Raw genomic sequence first — 22709 nt, 5'->3', positions numbered from 1 at the left:
TGCACATCCTGGCCTACCAAGTGCACATCAGTTACATCACCTCCACCAAGCCAATCAAAGTGGACAAAGAGTGAAAGCAGAAGACAACAAGAGGGCGGCGCCCGTGATGGAACAGGGTCAAGTGAGTGCAATTTAAAAAATTGCGATCATGCAAGCAAAGTTAATTTATTGCTGATCATCTGTCCCTTCCGCTATAAAGGACCTGCCTGGTTTCAGTTTTTACATTTTTAGGTTTACCTCTGCTTTAATGGTGACACAGTACATCTGATATTGTATCAAAACCAAATTAGACATAGTAAGCCTTTTTCCACAATAAAAAAAAAATTCCTTGCCAAAGCTCCACTATAAACAGCTCAATGCGACAGGAGGAAAGAAAAACCCTGTTTGGCATGCCAAGCTTGACACTTTTTATTACAATCCATCACCCAGTTCAGGATAGGTTTTCTTACTTCCCATGACACATATAAATAGGAAACAAGTAAGAGAAAGTTACGCTATCATTAAATCTTATTTTCTGATTGTTTAATGCAGCGGTGTCAAACTCAGGCCCACAACGGTTTTTTTTTGGCCTCCAAAGGAATCCTAACAATGAATTGTAGCTGGCACGCCGTTGCATTGAAATAGTGCCACTACTACAATTCCTGGCATCACTCACGTCTATGGACCAGCTGCCTCGCTGCCTACGGGTGGCCCCGTGGACTGTTTCATAGATGCAAGAAATGCCTGGAATTGTAGTAGTGGCATCACTCTCGTCTATAGACCATCGGCCTCTCTGCCTACGCGTGGCCCCGTGGACTGTTTCATAGATGCAAGTAATGCCGGGAATTGTAGTAGCGGCATCACTCGCGTCTATAGACCATCGGCCTCTCTGCCTACGCGTGGCCCCGTGGACTGTTTCATAGATGCAAGCAATGCCGGGAATTGTAGTAGCGGCATCACTCACGTCTATAGACCATCGGCCTCTCTGCCTACGCGTGGCCCCGTGGACTGTTTTATAGAGGCAGAGAATTGTAGTAGTGGTGCTATTTCAGTGAAGGAGTTCCAGCCACTCATAACATTAGGCCCCACATTGGACTGTTTTCTTGACGCAGGGAATTGTAGTAGCGATGCCATTTCAGTTTTAAGTTTGGCCGGCTGTGTATTTGAGTTTGGCACCCCTGGTCTAGGGGTATAAATGGAACTGAACGTCATTATACTTATCAGTTAACAGATATCTTTGGGTCAGTCTTGTACTATACCTGGTTATTTTTCCTTTAAGATCTTCTTTGGAAATGAACCTTGATTATATAATAGCCCTAGAAGTGTGGAACACTGATGTATCTTCTTAGGGGCTTCAAAAGACTGAGGACATCCAGTGACTGAAATGTAGTACTGCACAGGACAGCTGCAGAGATGATGCAAGTATTGCAGCCAGAGATACTCTTCCATTCCAAACCTTGGCTTGGACATGGGGTTGTGTATCTTTTTTAGGAATTTGCTCAGACTTGGGCATTGAAGCTGATTTAAAAATTCACAATAATTGCAGCAGCTTTTAAGCAGTGCAAAAACTTGAAAACTACCAGTATCAACCTCTTACATTTCTAGTACAGCATGACTAGAGAGAAGGAGGAAGTATTGTAGGGAATCAGTCAGTTCCTATACTGACAGGAAGGGACAGGCAGTGAGCTTTGATAGAAGTTCGCTGTAATTCCCTCCAGCACTGCAACAGAATAAGTTTACTTCAAGCACAAATGGCTCTATGGGGCTGCAGGGAGATAGTAACATTACAATCCATGCTGCCTGTAAATAGAGCAATGGGTTCTGAGAGCAGCAGCAACAACACCACCAGCCGCCCGCACAGAGAGTTCACCCACGTGCAGCAACAAGACGCAGGGAGATGAAGTCACCGGTGGGTGGCGCTGGTCCGTTCTTTAAATCAGAGCAGCGCCGGGGACGCTGCCTCTTGTGAGGAAGGTTTGGGGGAGGGGAGCAGATCCTCGTGCTCGGTGTGGCCGCATTCACTATATTATCTGCGGCATGGCGGACTACCTGATCAGCGGGGGGACCAGCTACATCCCGGATGACGGCCTCAGCGCCCAGCAGCTGTTCGGAGCCGGGGACGGGCTGACCTACAAGTGAGTCTGGGGGTGACCCTGCGACACTTCCTTCTCTTCTTCACCTGGCTATGGCTGGAATGATTCAAGATCAGTGTCAGGTCACACCACAATTCTAGAAAGCCCCACACATACAGGGGGTAACACTAATCCCTCCATAGACCCAGTCACCCCAAGTTTTCCTGGCCCTATAGACCCCAGGCTTCATGGACCCAGGTGACCCCACATTTCCAGGTAGTCCCATAAACTCAGGTGACCCCACATTCCCAGGTAGCAGGTGACCCCACATTTCCAGGTAGTCCCATAGACCCAGGTGACCCCACATTTCCAGGTAGCCCCATACATCCAGGTGACCCCACATTCCCAGGTAGTCCCATAGATCCAGGTGACTCCACATTTCCAGGTAGTCCCATAGATCCAGGTGACTCCACATTCCCAGGTAGTCCCATAGATCCAGGTGACCCCACATTCCCAGGTAGTCCCATAGATCCAGGTGACTCCACATTTCCAGGTAGTCCCATAGATCCAGGTGTTTCCAAATTGTCAGGTGATGGCACAGTCCCAGGTGGCCCCTGGACAGCCCACAGGTCTAGCTGGCCCCATACTCCCAGGTGATCCCGATTCAAGAGACCCCATGGTCCCAGGTGATCTGAAGGATTTAGGTGACCTTATAGACCCAGGTGACCCTGTAGACTCAGGGGGACTTTGAGTCCCAGGAGACCCCTCATTTCCAGTTAGCCCTCATAGTCCTAGATGATCTAGGACAGTCCTAAGCTCCAGGTGGCCCCATGCTCCAGGTGATGCCAAGTTACAGATGATCCTTATAGGTAGTTTAGTTCCAGGTAGCCTCTATGTGCTTACCTGGTACTATAGCATCACTTAGATCTAAAGTTTTACGTGGTGCTATATATCAAGGATAGAGCTTAGGTGACCCCACCTTAGGTGATCTCAAGGTTTTAGATGGCCCTTCCAGATCCAGGTTATCGCACCGTTCCGGAGAATCCTATAGTCCAGTGAGATCCTCTTATCAGGTGATCCTAAAGTTTCTGATGACCCAGGTGATCCCAAGGTTTTAGGTGACTTTATATTCCCCGGAGATCCCACTATAGTTCAGATCATCCTACAATTTCTTGCAGTCTTGTAGCCCCAGGTTATTTCACAATATGAGATGACCTCATAGTCCAGAGATCTCTGTTTCAGATGACCCATCATCCCCACACTCAATCTGAAATGATCCCACAGTACTAGGAGGTCCCATGGTCCTATATGATCCCATTGATTCTGCAGTTCTAAATGATATCAAAGTACTAGTTGATCCCACAGTTCTTTGTGGCCCAAGACTTCCATGAGACCAAAGGTTTAGGTGACCCCATATTCCCGGGTGATTTTTTTTTTTCAGCAGTCAATAAGCTGCTTGATTTTGCTGATAATCTGTGTACAGTACAGGTCCTCTTTAAAGCCCTTTAATTATTACTCCAGGCCAGTGAAGTATTGACAAGTGTCACTGACAGCCGGATATCCTCTTCAGAAGGTGCATATAATGGGTGATGGGGAGGGGTCAACAGGGTGCTGTATATACTTTCCCAAAAACAACTTCCTGCAGACCACCCTGGGTAACACTTGCATATGACTCGGACCACTGTGAATGAAAGAACCAGAAACTTATTATTTAAAGAAGTGTGCTAGACACTGCTAGGATGGGAAGGAACAAGCTACAGGATGCTGGATGTCCTCTAGCCAGGAAACAAGACGGACTTGCTGCAGCTTCTAGTGCACACTGTGAAATGCTGACATTGTGCAATCAAGCAGATTAACCATTTCAGTCTAGGAGAGGAGCCGGTACAGCTGTGCAAGATAGGAGGAAACACTGGAGACCAGCTTTAAAATAGTTTGTCATATCTCTGGCAACATGCATTTTGTTCTCGCAGTTAAGCAGTGACGTATTGCGCTATTCTCCAGTTTGTGGTTTTTTGTGTTCCTTATCTTTCTTTGACCTAATAGAAACTCAACACCCCTCCCTGCATGTTGCTATTTGGGGACTTTGTTTTTGTTTTCTCGCTGTCAGTGTATGAGAATATCTGATCTATGCTATATTATTTATCCATACGTATCCCCTTCATGTCAGATGCAGTCATGCCGCTTATTTCCCGCCTTTGTTTTTAAAATAAAATCCCCATCTCACAGCCGATATCTGTACATAGCTGCATTGGATGTCTGTTTGCTGTCATTGAGAGGCATGTCAGCTGTCGGAGGATCCATTACTGTAACCGGAGACGTGAATAAAACAACCGCTACATAAGAAGATGGAAACCAATCGGATCCATTTTATAACCAAGATCTGTGCACCTTATATTAAATTATTCCAAAAACCAAGAAATAAAATATAATACCGTATATTCCTGCTTACCAGTCCTTAGAAGTGGCAAGTACATAAAATATGATCATGCCAGAAGGTGATGTTTGTATTCTGGATTTGGAGAGCTGCCCTGGGTGACAACTCTGTCAACAGATACAGCGGAGTGACACCACGAGATAGGAAGTGTTACTGGCAATAACTATTGTACAGCGCAACGCAATATGTTGGAACTATATGAACACTGTTTAATAATAAAACAAAGTACCGTATTTTTCGCCGTATAAGACGCTCCGGAATATAAGACGCACCCAATTTTAAAGGAAGAAAATCTAGAAAAAAAGATTCTGAAAGATTATTCCCCTTCTGATCACTCGAGTGCCATTCATACCGGTATTCCCCTGCCCAAGTTCTAACTTTGTAAGCTGCATTATATTTCACTGTAAAGATTCCATGAAACTTGCTAGCCCATCACTCCCATTACACCAAATATAAAAAGAAAAGATAGTAAAACCCACACCAAGCACTTGAGTTGCCTTTTAATAGTCACAGCCTGTTGAGGTTTAATACAACAAAACTTATTAGGTAACCAAAACAGTAACTGTTCGGAAACGCAATATATTTCTCAGGGATATGATTAGCGGCTGTTTCATTCATCAGCTCTGTTGCTCAGGGTGCTAAGCGAGGAGCTGGGGGTAACGCATATCACAGCCAGATTTCAATACATATTTTAAAGGATCTGCAACACTTGCCTCTGCCTGTTCCACTGATCTTTCCTCATAGAGCAATGATTTGTTGGAGGGTCTGTTGACCACGTCCCTTGCGGCATCTGTGGTGGCTTGGCCACCCCTCCAATAACCCTATTTCCCCCATTTTTGTACAACTTGACCCCCTGGCTACTCTCCAACATGTCTTCCTTTTCCCTGCACACCTCAATCCCCGGTTCACGTATTCACCAGCATTATTCCATGCCAATAAAACAACCACTTACCTCTTGTTTCTTGCCTTCTATAATTCACCTACTCAAACATTTATTCCCCTCTTTTACAATACCCCCCACCTTGTTCTGAAACAAGCGTGCTTTTTCTAGTATGAAATCATTTCAAATCTTAGGATGTTGGGGGGGGGTCTGGCGTCCCATGGGGCCCTTTTTATTACAGCTTTCAGAGACTGCTAGCTAAAGGTGAAAGTTTAGATCTGTGCCAACTTGATTGAATATGGTAAAAAGAGCTGTCAAGCCATGTCATTTTCTTTTGTTCTTAGACTTTGAAATCTTGTTTTGACTCTTATCTTCTGGTTATAGATCAACTAAAGTTTTATAATCTGGATTGTGCAATACAAGTACATTGTGTTATCTTTCGGCAGCTTTTAAACTTTTGTGATGCTCAGAACATTACAGCTGCACTGCTACATAATGTAACGATCAGTCTGTATTTATTACCATAGTATGTTTCCGAATTGAGAATTATAGTGTAATTCTAGCTAAAATAGTTATTTTTATAAGTTTTATATAAAGTGATTAAGGAATGCACTCTCTGTAGTTGTTGGGTTTTGGCTCCATCTCACTTAGTGCCTCACTTCCTGTGACATTGATCATATTTTGTGCAGACAGGAAGTTAATAAGGTGCCAGTGGCAATAAAAAAAAAATGTCTGTGTTGCTAGTGAAATGCAAGGAAGATGTTCAATATATCCAATATACCTAACTTTTTTTGCTGCAGTTAAGTAACAGTCTTGTCCCTCCCCCCTCCTGTGATTGGTCAGTAAAAGGACAGGCAGCAGACTTATGAGCCTCTCTGTCACTCTCTGCGTGTTCCTTTTTGGAACGTGAGCACTGCAAAACAAATGATTGGTTCCTAGTCCTGCTTTTCCCTCCCCCAATCTGAGCGCTACTCTAAAATGATTGCAAAAAGTCCAATACCAGATCAAATTCTGCTTGGATAAAAAATACAGATTTATTAATAATTACAAGGCTGCATTATTTGATATTTGGATAATCATTGTATTTTTCTTTCCAATTTTAGTGACTTCCTCATTCTTCCCGGGTACATTGACTTCACAGCTGGTCAAGTGGTAAGTATCTATCATTTTCTATAAATATCGATCCGTTTGTTATTGGCCATATGAGGCTGGGAAGAGGCTGCTTGTGGGGTGTTGAAAATTTGAACCTAAAATGTTGCTCATGGGGATCTTATCACTTTGCCTACTCAGGGTTAAGTGGCAGGTTCTTTTGAAATGACCCTCCACCCCAACACACCTTGCAATCCTCATAAATACCCAAATTATAAGTATGGTGTAGAATGTGAATTTTGGGCCCCCATTTGCTTTGAAGTGTCTAAGTAACCCCATATTTGCTCTGATCTTACAGACAAATCTTATACAATAAGAATGCTTCAGGCGCCAGTACATACCCTCCCATTGCACGGTGTAACAGCATTTGGTAGGGTTTGCAGTTGGTAAAGGTTCATTCCATATCAGTAATTTTTTGCTGAATAGGGAAATGGCTTTAGTTGTCCTTTAATCAGTATTGTAAGACTTATGTATATGTATTCCATGTTTCTGTAGGACCTCACCTCCGCTCTTACCAAGAAAATCACATTGAAGACGCCTCTCGTTTCCTCCCCCATGGACACCGTAACAGAAGCCAACATGGCCATTGCAATGGCGGTAAGGAGACTGAAGCTCCTCCATTTCTAGATATGGTTTTACCACTCTGTCGGGTTTGGATGAATTAAGTTGTTTTTCTTCGTATTTTAGCTCACTGGTGGTATTGGTATTGTACATCACAACTGTACACCGGAATTCCAGGCTAATGAAGTCCGCAAAGTAAAGGTGAGCAATATCTACCTAAACACAGCCTGTGGCCACCCTTCCAATATATGGAACAAAATATATCTTTCAGAGTCTACATTGCCTAGGCTGGTCACCTGTCTGGTTCTGAACTGGATAGTTTGGTTTTCTAACTATTGTGTTACCTTCATTTTAGACATGCGGCATAGCAATCCAGACCTTCCCCCTCCACTGCACCCAATCCTATGGTGTACCTTTGTAATCAGGCTGTCATTTTGACAAATGGGTCCCACTCTCTATTAAGCACCTAGGAGGAATGAAACTAGCCCTTTGTTATAAGTACGTTGCTACAACATTATTGATGATTTTTGCTTATGTCCAGACCAAATACTTATCCTTAGATCTGCAAAAATCTGAGCAAAACTGCTGTTTTCACCCCTTATTAGGAACCAGAATTTTGAATTTTCCCTTACTTCTAATCCTACCAAGGACTGTCACCAGGACAAATGGTAAATCTCCCTAATGAATGCACAGATGGCAATAAAAACTTTACAGGAGACAAATCCTGACATGTGGCTTCTACAATGTAGAATTGCTTGATAAATAGGTATCCGCCTAGAGTTGAGTGTTCTAGGCAGGATGTTTTTACTCACTGAATGCCCACATGTGATATACAAATCTCCACTTTTGAAGGAACTAAAATCCAATGAATAAAAGTGAAAGGCCAGGGACGAGTCAGAGTAAGAAATTTCAGTCCAGGTGAGAAGCCTACAATTGTGCAACACTGAAAGGAAGGCTAGAGGATATCTTTAAAATTGTAACTTGAATAAACTTTATGGTGTAGTTGCAATAACTCTTATCCCTCAACAGAAATACGAACAAGGATTCATCACAGATCCAGTCGTCCTGAGTCCCACACACAAGGTACGAGATGTTTTTGAAGCCAAGGCTCGGCATGGATTCTGCGGCATCCCCATCACAGAGAGTGGAAAAATGGGGGGAAAGCTGGTGGGGATTATTTCATCCAGAGATATAGATTTTCTTAAATCTGCAGAGCATGACCTGCTCCTCAGTGAGGTGAGTATTCCCTGGAGGATTGTGGGCCAAAAATGGCTTTATTCGCTTTGGGCTAGTTTTGTCTGTCTGTAAAAAAATACACAAACTGTAATGACTTCTTTTCATTCTCAAAAAGGTCATGACCAGACGGGAAGATCTTGTTGTTGCCCCAGCTGGTATTACGTTAAAAGAAGCCAATGAGATTCTGCAGAGAAGTAAAAAAGGTATGATGTGTACTCTGAGATAAAACAGTGGATCTTTGGATATGCTTTCAATAATGTTCCCAAGACTATGGGCAGTTTTAAGTATACTAGAGTTCAGGGAAGGGTAGCTTAAAGAGGACCTGTGCTGTGCAGTGCAAACGTACTAGTCACCAGTTTTGCTTTTGGACTCCCTGTTCCTGATCACTGACTTTCCATGTCTTGTTCTGTACAAGATGTCATCTTAGTAGAGGCAAGGCTTTTTTTTTTTTTCTCTCATGTCAGAGCTACTCAGATGATCTGATGCCTGGTGGTGAAAAGATTATAAAACCGCTGTCTGTAGCGGGGCTCAGGCGGGGACTCTCTTGCACTGCAGGTTCTCAGGTACAGCTTTCACTCCAGCAAAGAGAATAGTATGGAGCGCAGTAATGACATCACTAAGTTATATTTAGAATTTAGTGAGACCAGTAGTTGGAGGCAGTAGGGCCTTAGGTATCTGCAGACATATGCACATATACAGCTAATATGCTACAGAACAGACACACGAAGTGCACTTATTTTTCAGGAGGAGTTCAAAAACTACATTTTCCAGGCACTGGAGCCAAAGCTCATCCTAGAGTCTAAGACTACCCTCTCTCCAGGCTAACCGCACTTCTATTCAATTTCTCTTCAGAAAGTATTGTTGCAATTACATAATGGCTCACTGGCAAATTCAACTTGTAATGAAGCAATTCTTCACTTTTTAGTTCAGGTCCATTTTAAATAGATTTGTTTTTGTTTGTGTTTAGTTTGGTAATATTGGGGACTGTTGTTAATGTGAGCCCATCTAGCCTCTGCCATGTTTTTTTACAAGCTTGATATTTTCGCTCCAGGCAAACTACCAATTGTCAATCAGGATGATGAGGTGGTGGCAATTATCGCACGCACAGACTTAAAGAAAAATCGTGATTATCCACTGGCATCAAAGGATTCTAAGAAACAGCTTCTGTGTGCTGCCGCCATTGGTACACATGAGGATGACAAATACCGTCTGGATCTGCTGGTGCAGGCTGGAGTGGATGCGGTGGTGCTGGTCAGTGACTACTGCCTTATTAACAGAGTGTACAATACAGATGAGTGTGTGTTTGGGAAAAGTTAATTTCGGTGTTGGTACAGTGATATGAATGTGTACTGTACCCTGCATTTAAGCAGACTATTCAAACAAATGTGCATGCACCATTTCTGGCAACGTAGTGCACTTTAGCATTGTGCACCAAGCTGCAACTCTAGTATGCATTGCACATGATACATTATTATTATTTATATAGTGCCAACATATTACACAGCGCTGTACAAAGTCCATAGTCATGTCATTAGCTGTCTCTCTAAGGAGCTCACAATCTAATGTTTCTACCATGGTCATATGTCTTTCATAAAGTCTAAGGTCAGTTTGGGAGGAAGCCAGATTAACCTAACTGCATGTTTTTGTAATGTTGGTGGAAACCTACCAAACACCAGTAGAACCTGCAAACTCCATGCAGATAGTGTCCTAGATTTGAAGCTGGGACCCAGCACTGCAAAGGCCAGAGTGCTAACCTCTGAGCCACCGTGCTGCCCCTATACGTTTGCAGGAATGCATATTTTTCCAGAACTCGTGTGTGGTTGGGCCCTTGTTGTTGTTGCATTACTTAGGTGTGCTTCCCCTGTAATCATTTCTCTTCTCTTCTAATTATAGGATTCATCTCAAGGGAATTCCATCTTCCAAATAAATATGATCAAATATATTAAGGAGAAATACTCTGATCTCCAGGTCATTGCCGGGAATGGTAAATACATTTTTCTTCCCTGCTTCTGTTCTGCAAATGATTAGATCCTCTGTGCTAATGCCATTGCTGAAAACTTTTAAAATGATGGTTAAACATCCTAGTTCCTCCTATTCTATAGGCATATGCCTAAAGAAAAGGGACCTATTGGGCAGATTATCCAAATCAACATTTTAGATAGAAGCTTTCACTCTTGAAATTAGAGCTCAAACAACCCATTCTGTTCCTTTTAAGCTGCTATAGCTTAGCATGGGAGTCAGGTTGGCGATGTACTGGCAGGCATGTACATGGGTGTAATTTTAGACGGCATGGCATTCTTGTCCAGTGTAATGTACACGAAGGCAGGATTCTGCTCAGTCCTTTCTGAGGCACTGAGGAAGTGTCACACAGCCTATAAATAAGAAGCTGACACATCCAGCAATGTGATCTTAAAAATGTGCCACCGAGCAGCTCTGATGGTCAGTGACAAGTGTACGACCTGGCAGCCTAAGAAGGTGGGGGGATGAGAAAGAACTATTTTTATCGTCTGCCACTATAGTGCTTTCCATTCTAAGTCACACATGGTAGGAAAGTAAACACAGAACTGCAAGAAGCAGAGCAAAGGGGACTTCTGCATATAGTGACCAATCGGATGTATCACAGCTTTTACAGCTATGGCCAGGGACCGTGTGGTTTTCCCAGAAGTTTTCTGCAGTTCTTTTTATTGACCTGATGTTGGGAAGAGTATCTGTTTAAAAATATACCAATATCATTTCTAATTGTATCTTCATCCCCATTGGTCACCTCTTTACAGACATGCGTCCTTATGCCAGTGAAATTGTATATTACAATAGGAGAAATGAAGCTGATGGCCAAACATTATGAATGTAATTACAAAGCATGTCAATCTTTTTAAATCTGAGATTACATTCCAAAAGTACCTGGTGATCATGGAAGCTCCCTGCTCAGGCACTTTTTATTATGGGGTACCCCTGGTAGTAACTACAAATACATTGCTCAGCTAGAAGTCTATGAGCTATCAGTCCACTGATGTCTTTAATTGCCAGAGCAATGATTTGCTGCTGGTGCTGAAATTAATAAAGGAAGGTGCAAGCTGCCACAAATATTCATTTTTAGAAAACAATTTGATGAGCTAAAATGATTGTTGGATATAATATTGTAAGTGTATCTAGAATAAACCATATCCAACAAGTTAGCAGTCCGTAAGCTGAAGAAAAGCCAATATTTAATGCTGAAACCTGGAATAAATTAGCCGCAATTCAATAAATGAAATTAAGGCAGTGAGAAAAAGGGGGTTTTATTTGTGCATGCAGCTTCTAATGCACATCATGAGACCCTCACATTGTGTAGTGAAATCAGAGTAAAGAAATTCAGTCCAGCAGAGGAGCCAGTATAACTGTAGGATTGAAGGGAAGGCTGGAGTTCTACTTAAATGTTTCACTCGTTGTGAAAAGCATATTACATGGTGAGCTTCCCTTAGGCAAAGATTATGCATTTTGATTTGCTCTTCGTAATGCACTGTAGAATATACAAATGTTATAAACCAGCTGTTTCCTCTTTGCAGTTGTGACAGCCGCACAGGCGAAAAACCTGATTGATGCCGGAGCCGATGCTCTGAGAGTTGGGATGGGAAGTGGATCAATCTGTATAACGCAAGAAGGTAATTTAGCCACCAAACCGTGAAATTACTGTGCAGTCTTCAGGGAATTCTATCATATTATATGGCGTCATAAAACTGTTCTTAGATTTAAAAAAAGGTAGAAATATTCAGGGAAATATGCACAGGGAGCATAGCCAACACTTTCAGGGCTTCAGTTTTTAACCCAGTCTTTGCTCTTGTGCTTTAATCCATTCATTGTCTTGGTAAAGGAAAGATATCCTATCCATTTGTAATGCCACTAACCAGATAAAAACTCTGCCATAGTAGGCTGGATCTGATTGATTATCTATTGAGTAAAAAAAGGAAGTTGCCCAATGCAGATCAGAAAGTAGAGATGTCAACCCTTTTTAAATGGTGTATGGTATATTGGCTTAAAGTTCATATGCATCCTCCCTGGAAATGATACCTTGTTGTTAGGGCTTCTTTAATTGTACCAAATTAGGAGCAGTTGCCCAGGACCACAACAGTCCTGTATAGTGAGGGCATACCCTGCAATGTATTTCTAGTTCTTTGTTGGTGTATTTGGCATAGCAGACTTTTTATGTCAAGTCCCACCTTCATAGTGGAGTGAAACCCTGGAATCCCAGACTGTTGAGAGGTCCTTATTAGAAATTAGGCAAGAGGGACCGTATTTGCCTTGGGCAGAACCAGTCCTACAGTTAGGTTTAGATCAAGTTAGGAGGGGGTGGACCACAGTTAGGTTTTTGTTGCTATCTGGGTCTTCATTGGGGAGTTTAGCCCTCACTTTCTCCTGCTGCAGATAAGATTTTCCAAGTAACCAGTAACGCATTGAGAACTCTTTTTTTTGTTTAGTAGGGAAGATTGGAACAAGTGTAAGGTTCTTTTTCCTTCTATGTTACATATTTTCCCTTGGTTCCTTTCTGGTGCAACCATTGTCACCACAACAGAAAGTAATTTAAAACCTCCCTGATGGAGCCCCATATAGAAATAAAAACTTGTAGGGACTTCTAATCCTTCCCCATTCAATCTAAAACCTGTAGTTACCATAAAGTTTTTAGCTTAAAATACTTTATATTGTGCTACAAGTAGAAGTAGCAAGTTGTAAAACGCAAAAGCAACACATTTGTAGGTGGACAAGCCTACTTCCTCAGGGCTGCAATTGTAAAAATACCATATGTTCTGCTGGAGTTTTTTGAATATTGTTTTGCTTCCCAAAAAAGAACTCTAGCAGAACTAGTAGTAGTACCCCAAAATGTGTTGGCCTCTGCATTTTCCAAAATTACAAATTGGTTCCTCTGTAACGCACGGTCTGATTGTTGTGCTTAAAAGATTTTGTTCCTCTACCTAGAGACAATTATCTTTCCTTGATTATTAACCTTTAAGGCCACCATTGTTTGACTGTTACATCTGACTTGTTTACCATTGATGCTTTCTACTTCTTGAATGACTCCCTTCTATCCTTGTGTTGTGCATAGCTGAAATATGTTGTGATATTAGCTGTGTCCAGCCCTGGACTTCTTATTTTAGACACTGCTACTGAAAAGATCTATCTCTTGTTTTGTTTTCTATTTAGCTGCGCCAAAGATCCCGCCAGACCTAAAGTCTCTCAGCCCCAAATGCCCCTCTAGTGTGACAGGCACTTATAGTAAGTCTGTGGTTTGTCTGGCCTGAGCCCCTAGTGGCGCCCTGCTTGACTGACTGGTAGCTGTTAGACGCACTTGGGGTTTTGTGGCTTTGGGAAACTGGTTGATCACTTTGATGGGGGAGGCGAGTTGAAAAGCAGGGTTCCCCAGTTCTTTATTCCTACCTGATTTATTGCAGAACTTATGCTAGGAAGGGACGAAACTGCATGTTGCACAGTAGTTTCACTTTCCATGGGACAAACCCTTGTTGCTTTTATGGGACTGAACTTGGCATTTATTTTGGATTCCCACGCAGTCATAGGATCTTTTTATCCTCTAAATAGGGGCATATTAAAGTGTCACTCCAAAGAATAAATATCTTATTTTTACAACAACAGAACATCATATAAGTGCCTAACTCTACACGCACAATGCTGCTGCCAAGGAGATCTCTCCACCCAGACCTCCAACCTCACCCACGTGTTGGAGTCACTCCCAACATTCAAGGGGTCTTCCTCCTGTTCTTGGGGCCTCAATTGTCTGCACCTAGGACTCCAGCCTCGCCTACTTGAAGCAGCTGTTCTCCCTTCTTTAGAGGTGCATCTGAGTTTTCAATCACCTGCTGCAGCATTTCTGAGGTGGCTTCCTTGTCTCTATTTAATCTCCTATTTTATATTGGCTGGAGGGAATCAAGAATGGGAACCCCATCATATAATAAAAAGCACCAAGTATGCCTTCCAACCCTAATTATAAGCTGATCTTTGGAGCTGAAAACCCTAAATTCAACAGGAGGTACCATCTCTCTCCAAACCAACATTAAAACAAACCACTTTGGCTAAAGTCCATTAAAGCCCCAGGAAGGCCTCTGGTATATTTGGTAAGCCAGTGGGGTAAGAAGTGCAGTAACCCATCATGGCGTTGTTTGCATGCTCTCCATAATAATCTGCCTTATCTAATAGGCCAGTGTCTGTAGCTATGTAATGTTGCCTCTTTTCATGTGTATAAAGGGCTTATCCTATTTTTATGGTCATGTCTCATTGTGCCTGGGAGCAGCTTTATTCTTACATGGGTTTAGATTGGGGAGACTGTGCAAAATTCAGTATCCTATGGTACCAGAATTTGATTTATTTTGATGGTAACTGATCATTAGTCACAGGTTGTGCACATGGCTCATAGCAACGTGCACTGCCGGCTTTTTATTTACAGAATCTTAAGCTCTTAATTCTCTCTGCTGGAGTTGTTGTGCCTGTGAACCCTGCTTTTTTGGCATGGTTTGCACCCCTAGACCTCAAACTCGAGACTTCTGCAAGTGGGACTGAGGAAGCTGGTCCTTATGGTAACAAAGGGTCACCTGCATCATACTTAAGTCACTAAATTCTGAGTGTTCCACCATTTACAGTCCAGTGAGACCAGCTCTTTACCACCTCCCTTCATTGGCACCACCTCATCATTCCTAGTTTACCTGTGAGGATAGAAATGGAAACCGCCATTGCTGATCTCTTAACAATTGTGAGTGCCCAGTTGCCCTGCTGATTTCATTGGCTTTAGTACCTTGTCTGACCTGGAATAAGTAGGCTCATCAGGAGTTCAAACATCTCTGATCATATGCCTATTACAGGTCAGGAATATACTAAAACCAGTTAACGTGTTTTTTTAACAGCAGGTCAACAATGACAGCTCTGTATCTCTCGGTACAGGTTTCCTTTAACTAGCCTAAAGAGCATGGAACCCCTGAAATGATGTGCTATCAACATTTTCCATCTTGCCCGTTTGCGAATCATGTTGCACTTGAAATACTAACCCTGCATGTGTTCGTTAATAGTGCTAACTTTAAATGGGTAAAGTGTACCTGTCTTGGGTCTGGATGGAAAGCTGAATGAATCTGCGGTAGGTAAAAAGTTCCACATTTGTATAGTTAGCTGTTTGCCTGAAATTTTGCATTAAAGAAAATTTGTAGTGAAACCACTGCATAGGCTACCATGTGCTGAAAAAGCATGTAGACCGGACATTGATCCAGATCTGTGTATCTCAAGTCAATAACGAAGAAAGAATTTGGGCCCATGGGAAATGCATAGCAGAAAGAAACTGAATCAAAATAATTTGAGTCCGAGAACACTTTAATTGCTCATGAGATTCAATACAACATAATTCAGGGCTCTGAACAATCCCCCCAAGGTGTAGGTGTTCCTTGATTAACACAGTATGGGGTTTGGCCTGATGAGTGCATAAAGGAAGAACATCAGTACATTGGAAAACATCTGCTACCTAATTGTATATTGTAGGTCATTATCCCTATATAGGCTGTAAATTATGATGCAGATGGCTGTCAAAGCTTTGAGTACAAGAGCCATAAGTATAACATAATTACTGTGGGTTGGAATTGACACTACCGAGTTCTTTTCAACATGGAGTCACTGACTTGGAACAAGTATGCAGAACAAAAGTTGAGTTGAGTCTTTTGATGGTTCTGGCTTCATGCTTTATGGATCATTTTATCAATGGTTAATGTAGCCAGAAAGGGCATGGCAGCCATTGACACTGTACCATTAATCGAGGATGACTATGGCAGTCTAATAAAATCTGTTCTTGAAGGTTTCTTTAATAATCTAGTCTTTAGAATGTGTATTTGCTGTGTGCTAAATAAGATTGTGACCTATCGGCCTACACTGCATCAAGTGCATTCAGCCTGTACTGAGCAAAGCCACTGCCAATATAGAAAGGAGTCCATGTACACAAGTTGTTGTCGTATTTTTTAATAAGTGGTATTTATCACCTATAAAGTTCCAGCATATTACACATCATGGTGCAAAAAATAGGGGTTGCAGATGGCAACTTGTAATATTGCATTCTTGAAGCGCGGGGACATTGTTCTGTCTGTGTCTATGTTGCAGTGTTGGCGTGTGGCAGGCCTCAGGCCACAGCGGTGTACAAGGTTTCGGAATATGCCAGAAGATTTGGTGTCCCAGTCATTGCAGATGGTGGAATCCAGAATGTTGGACACATAGCAAAGGCTCTGGCCCTTGGCGCCTCTACAGGTGAGCAGTATGAAGAAGGGGTTGTGTGTTGGGGTGGTATAGAATAACTGACCATTTAACCTTTCTGTAAAGTGTTCTATTGTTACCTTTAATAAATATTCAAATCAAAGGTTCTGGCCTTTGGGTAGTCAGGGTTGAACATGGCAGCCAGGTAACTTTTCTAAAGGAGGTCTCAAAGGACCTGGTCTTCCAAAAGGTTGACCTGTTTATGCCAGAAAAGTCCCAATAATGATTCGCTTTGCCCAATTTAAAAAATACAAATTAAAATGTTAGGATAAGATGTTGGAAGTTGATCCCACCATTATTGTGGCTTTTCTTTAATTTTTATATGTATAGGTAGCAGTCCTTTTTGTCATTACATATATAAGCTGTGCTTCCTTCGTTGCCAATGCTGCACATCTGGTTCTCTTGTTGATCCACTTTTTGTGTGGAAAATCCACCTAACCGGATCTCTGAATAAAATCCGATGATATCAAGTCACTAATGATGTAAAATATCCATAGTTCTCCTGGCAGACTGACAATGAGGCTTATAAAAAATGCATTGTGAGATCATTTGTATAATTGGAAATAATTGGATAATAGAAATGAATATACACTCAGTCCTGTGAAAAGTGAATTTCTATTTCCTTTGCATACCCAATGCTGCAGATGCCTTTCACATGATTGTGTAATTGAATATTCTTAACCGCATTAGTAAATCAGCCCACATGTTATCTTTGTTTATTCTGTCACATGAGTGCAGAAATAGTGTGTACACCTTACCATTTTTACTAGAAATGATATTGTTGTCCTGTTGATGTGTGAATTTATGACTGGTCCTCTTATTGACCATTTTTGGTTGCAGTCATGATGGGTTCGTTGCTGGCAGCAACCACAGAAGCACCAGGTGAATATTTTTTCTCGGATGGTATTCGGTTAAAGAAATACAGAGGAATGGGGTCTCTGGATGCCATGGACAAGAACGTGAGCAGCCAAAAGAGATATTTCAGGTGAGTGGTTCAGTTTAGCTCTACAGCAGATTACCTGCGACTCTAGAAGTTGCAACTCTAAATGACCAACAATGCAATCAACGTTAGGCCTGGGGTCTCCAGCTGTGCCTATGTTTTCTATACTCTGCCATTTTGTTTTAATATGGGCACAGCCAGTAAAGTGGTAGTAGTTTGTATATTGATTGGTGCAGAACATCAGGATTCTTGTACCCCCTACTTCAGCATTTTTAATTTTCTCTTGCAGTGAGTCTGACAAGATTAAAGTTGCCCAGGGAGTGTCTGGTGCTGTACAAGACAAAGGATCCATTCACAAGTTTATTCCATATCTGATTGCTGGAATCCAGCACTCCTGCCAGGATATAGGTGCCAAGAGTTTAACACAACTCAGGTAAGTGAATGATTCGTGGTGTAGTGACAAAAGAATGTACATACCTGTGTACTTACTGTGCTGTAAATATGCAATGGCTTGTATAGATAGGTGCTTAATATCTGTGCAGGTTATAAATATGGCTGATGCAGAAGGAGGACCTGCCATCACACAATGAAGCAACAGTATTTTCCAACAAACAGCTCCATCTTTTATCATTAAAAAGTCATCTTTGAACTGCAGTCAGTGAGGTTAGCTGAACTGAGATCATGTTTTCAGTCTGCCAGAGGAAAGAATTTCCTCTCTGTGGAGTGGATGATCATAGGAAGAAGGTTAATACCAGCTTCCCTGGTTCTCACACTAGTTTATTTTAAATGTGGCCACCACAAAGGTTGGTTAGACCACAGTAGATGAGAGTACGGGCACTCTTGTGTATAGTAACAACCTGTCTTTCCAAATACAATCTTTAACATCTCCAAACTAAATCATTTAATATTTTGTGCAAAGCCTGATAATCAGCTCTGCAGATTGCCCACAGAACTACATTTTGCAACCCCGAACAACTGTAGGATTAAATAAGATACTTACCGTATCCTGAACCTCCACTGCCACCCCTTTCTGTCTCATTAACTTTAGGAGTTGTGGATCCAGTCTCTCTACACGGCTTCCTGTGCCCAGAACCAGAATCTCTGTTGAAGATAGAGATAACAGGGATGTGAGATTTAGATGCGAGTTGATACATAGTATGTCTACAGCATAACCCTAAATACCTGACAAAAATAAAAAGCTGGGCTTAATCCTTTTAAAGCCAAAGTATTATTTTTTTTTCATTGTTAATTTGTGTATTTTTGCCCTTGAATAAATCTGCTGTTGGCACAGTTTAGACGTAACTAGTAATATTGGTCATAGAATTATTCCACTCCTAATAAATGGATCTATACCTGATACGTGTATTAGTCCAGTATAAACTTCCAGGTACCACACAGTAGGCAAAAATCACTCTTTTGTTGTTTTATATTAAAATAAGTCAATCTGTTACCTATTCTGGGAACCAGTAAGTGGAATATGGATAAACTTTCATAAGAGATGTCTTTATGGGAGTCAACCTAGGAAAAGATAGAAATGGAATTAATTTCCAAATGTAACAGAAGGTCATATCATACAAGCTATATACATTTATTTCTTAACCCGGATCAACTGCTCTATGGTAACACTTTAAAGGGGTTCTCTATCCATAAGGCTGGTGTTAGGATTGCCATGGGGCAAGGAATCTTCCCTAAAATGACAGTGTTACTGTTTGCTACTACAAAGCCAGGAAACCAGACATTCAGACGGCAAGGCAGTAGCAGTGTAGTTACCGCTTCTTCCTCAATGCAGAGGGTTTAGATGCTATATTATTTTTATTAATATTATTATTATTAGACAAGACTTCTACGGCACTAACATATTACACAGCACTGTACAATAAATAGGGGTTGCAAATGACAGACAAATACAGACAGTGACATAGGAGGAGAGGATCCTGTCCTGAAGAGCTTACAATCTAGGAGATGGGTGAAGTATCACCTCATCGGTGGCTGTCCATGAGGAATAATGGTGGGTGGCAGTCAGTGATTGAGTACTACCTATAGTGAAATGTATTATCACAGAACTGGAATAGCAGTTGAGGATGCCAAGCAGCTGCCAGGCGCTGGGAGCTGCAGTTTCCAGGACCCATCTGAAATTACCTTAAATATCAGGCTTGAGGTCAGGTATCTTACTGACTGTTAACCATCCAGCAATACAGCCCACCCTCAAATGTCCAAGCCAGGGCAACCCACACATACCCTGGATACACCAGCCTCCTCCATTGGTCCCACAAAATGGTGTGAAGGGTCTGCCACTGATCAAGTTACCAACAGCTCAGTCATGGCTGTTTCTGGTTGGCAGTGCATGCTTGGCCTTGCTGTAAAAGAACCTCTAAAAACAATTGCCTATATGCTTGCAGAAATATCTATAAGCAAGCAAAAAAAAACACAATGCCAATCTAAGCAAGTGACTAGAAAGGAAGCCATCTTTGTGTTAAGAAATATTACACCTACAGCCGATAACTTATCTTTAGTGAGCCCTTAACAACAGTCACTTCCACTGTCTACAAATGACAGGTGCACTTGAACAATGGCTGACTTTATTCTTACCTTCCATTGCAAAATGGCCCTGGGGATGATGGCGCAGGGTCCAAATACCCGATTGCTATTGATTATGAAGCCTTGTGGGCTGTAACTCTCCACAAACATGATATCCGGGGAGTCTCTTTCCAGCTGGGTCACTGTTGTTTTCTCGTACAGCTCATCACCAGTTGGGAAGAGGCGGTGGGATCTCTGCTGCTGCCTGTAGAAGAAATATAATACAAGATATCCAAATCTCAGCATTTATGCTATGTGGCATAGTGTTAAGGGTTACATTGAGGGTTACAGATAGATCCAAGCTGGGAACATGATTACTGAATGTCAGTAAAACTGATTAGCTGAACAAATGTGGGATGTATACAAAAAGCTGTTCTATGGAGGAGGAAGAATGAGTGATCCTCCCCAATAGAAAACAAAGGTGGCCATTAACTGTCAGTTTTAATCATTGTGGCTCACTAAAGGGCTGCAAGTGACCATTGCATTAATGCTAGATGTTTAACCCGGAATGTTGGCTGCTGAAAATGTAGTGCCTGTGCTAAGCCTTAGTGTGAGTGTAACAGAGGAGGGATAGGAATGGTTAGGATGAGGGTTACAGATAGAGTTAGCATTACAGGTAGGGGTAGTGTTGGGGTTACAGGGGGGACAGATGTGTGTCTCAACATATTATTAGGCAGCATGATGTCAGTTACTGTATAAAATCCTCACTGTGAGCTAATCACAAAGCAAAAAAAAAATCTTCACGAAGCCTAGACATTCATAAACTTCTCGAGCAAGCTGTGCTTCGATATGCAAAAGGAAGCAACTGCAAAGTTTGTCTTGGTCATTAAAGGGTTACAAGAGTTTGCAGAAAGAGCTCACCCCCTACGATCAACCTCAGCTGTGTTTAGCAAAAAATTTCTTCTGCAATTCATGCAAACCGTCCCCCTTCCCTCTCCAAGCCCTGTTGTATCTATATCTAGGAGTCATCTGTCCATATGTCAGATGTCCTGAACCCGGGGACTACCTGCAGCGCTGTACCAAAGTGTGGGTGCCAGCAGAGGAGGGAAATATCTCCTGAAGCCAGAATCACCTGAATGTGTATACGTTTTGTGGTCATGATGTGAAGAGGTTCTGAAGCAGCCATCCTGATGTCCCTCCCACTATAGAAATGCCACTTGCAGGAAATATTAACCAGTTTATAGGAGGAACATATTTTGCAGCTGTCTGTGTATGGAGAACAGGTACACTTTATTTTGATAGCTCTAAAGCAGTCATTATATTCTGAGCACTCCCACCATACGCTATGGCATAATGGGGAAGGTTCCCCAAAACTGGCAGTGTGAACCAATTTGATTTTCCCAGCTCCCTTACATACCAAGCAGGCGCTGTTATCGCTGGCCCATTCTTTATCCAGCGTGGAGCCGATGCTCGCAAAAGTCGGAGACCGAATAAGGTTGATGGAGTCATGATGATGATGCAGAAAAGCTGTAACAGAAATCAGAACAAATAATTGATTATTACAGACCAGACACAACAATGTAAAGAGTCCGCACAGACAAGCCTGTTCATAGTCACAGATCTAGGCATGTCACAGCACTGCATTTATTGCATGACAACACATCGGGATGCATTATACTACTGATGTAATGTGTTGTTAGAACAATGCAGTTTTTTTTTTTTTTTTATAGTGGACCCTAACTTTTAGAAGGTCAGTTCCCTGCCACCTAAAAAAAACATACTTCCCAGGCTTCCAGGAATGTGCACCCCCACAATAATGCTGGTAAATATCAGAAATCATCCTGATTAGCCTTGAACAAGCTCACAATCTAATATCCCTACCCTTGTCAGTTTGTTGGGGATCTGAATTAATTTTCCAGTATGTTTTTGGGATGCGGGAGGAAACCCATACAAACACAGGGAGAATATACAAACTCCATGAAGATCACTATCTGCATGGAGTTTGTTTGGGTTTCCTCCCGCAGTGTCCTGATCCCTAATGCCAGGAAGAGTACAAATTACAAGGTGGCTGTGCATATCTTTTATACATAAGCATAATACACACATTCTAGTGATCTCTATCTTGAAGTGTACCTGTCACCCTCAATATGGACTGAGTATACCACCCCATAGTGTATAAAGCACGCTGCAGCAATGTCACATGTGAGCTCCTCGGATGCGATATGTGTGTCATTCTGCTTTAAAGGAGTGCAAATGTCACAGAAAAACTCGTGTATTCCACCTAACTGCACAGACAATGGCAGAACACAGGAGGACAGACCTACCTAGAGCTGCTGCTGGATCATAGTGGCCCCTGATAATTATTTGTCCTTGTACACACACAACATGGCTGCCTGGAGCTGACACTTATCATAGAGAGGCGCTCTGGCAGGAGCCACTGTTTGCGCAACATCGCCATCTGGTGGTAACTCGCCGCTGCTTGTGAAACGTTACCCTATGTCGGCCGGAAAAAATAATTGGTTGCAACATCGCCATCTAGTGCAGAGAAATCAAAAAAGCTTGCATCTGCTCGCACAGCACTCCCCTCTATTGACCAGAAGTCGGAATTAATTACCTTTGTTGTTGCAACATCGCCATCTGGTGGACAGAAATTAGAATCGATTGCACCTGAATGCA

General features: G+C 42.1%; 2 protein-coding genes across 3 annotated transcripts in view; one reads left to right on the top strand and one right to left on the bottom strand.

Moving 5' to 3' along the window:
• The window catches only part of NDUFAF3 (NADH:ubiquinone oxidoreductase complex assembly factor 3), a 147336-nt gene extending 124845 nt beyond the window's left edge, over nt 1-22491 (bottom strand). The window contains exons 1-5 of the mRNA XM_072421208.1: nt 22358-22491; nt 21451-21560; nt 20106-20298; nt 18968-19034; nt 18517-18617 (exon numbers count right to left, since the gene is read on the bottom strand). Coding sequence (XP_072277309.1) covers nt 18517-18617; nt 18968-19034; nt 20106-20298; nt 21451-21542 — 453 coding nt within the window. The 5' untranslated portion in view covers nt 21543-21560; nt 22358-22491. The remainder of the gene's footprint in view (nt 1-18516; nt 18618-18967; nt 19035-20105; nt 20299-21450; nt 21561-22357) is intronic.
• IMPDH2 (inosine monophosphate dehydrogenase 2) lies at nt 1928-17989 on the top strand. 2 transcript variants are annotated; one of them, XM_072420616.1, is made up of 13 exons: nt 1928-2114; nt 6469-6517; nt 7010-7111; nt 7202-7276; nt 8105-8311; nt 8427-8514; nt 9363-9562; nt 10205-10295; nt 11857-11952; nt 13487-13558; nt 16427-16570; nt 17417-17561; nt 17806-17989. In XM_072420616.1, exons 1-13 carry the CDS (start codon nt 2017-2019, stop codon nt 17951-17953), a joined length of 1515 nt encoding a protein of 504 aa, XP_072276717.1. In that variant the 5' UTR covers nt 1928-2016; the 3' UTR covers nt 17954-17989. The 2 variants fall into 2 exon arrangements, with proteins under 2 accessions (XP_072276717.1, XP_072276718.1); XM_072420617.1 differs by lacking the exon at nt 13487-13558 and having other exon boundaries at nt 1929-2114.
• Nucleotides 22492-22709: the final 218 nt, after the last annotated feature.

This window comes from Pyxicephalus adspersus, chromosome 8 (genome assembly GCF_032062135.1).
Source record: "Pyxicephalus adspersus chromosome 8, UCB_Pads_2.0, whole genome shotgun sequence".
NCBI lineage: Eukaryota > Metazoa > Chordata > Amphibia > Anura > Pyxicephalidae > Pyxicephalus > Pyxicephalus adspersus.
Note: the sequence above shows the minus strand (reverse complement) of the source record. Positions and strands in the feature narration are given on the sequence as shown.

What these genes read in the sequence shown, in the direction of transcription:
- IMPDH2 (XM_072420616.1), top strand. Translation starts at nt 2,017, where the DNA reads ATGGCGGACTACCTGATCAGCGGGGGGACCAGCTACATCCCGGATGAC. An exon ending in GGGGACGGGCTGACCTACAA is followed by an intron (nt 2,115 to 6,468) that starts GTGAGTCTGGGG and finishes TTCCAATTTTAG; the next exon opens with TGACTTCCTCATTCTTCCCG. An exon ending in ATGAAGTCCGCAAAGTAAAG is followed by an intron (nt 7,277 to 8,104) that starts GTGAGCAATATC and finishes ATCCCTCAACAG; the next exon opens with AAATACGAACAAGGATTCAT.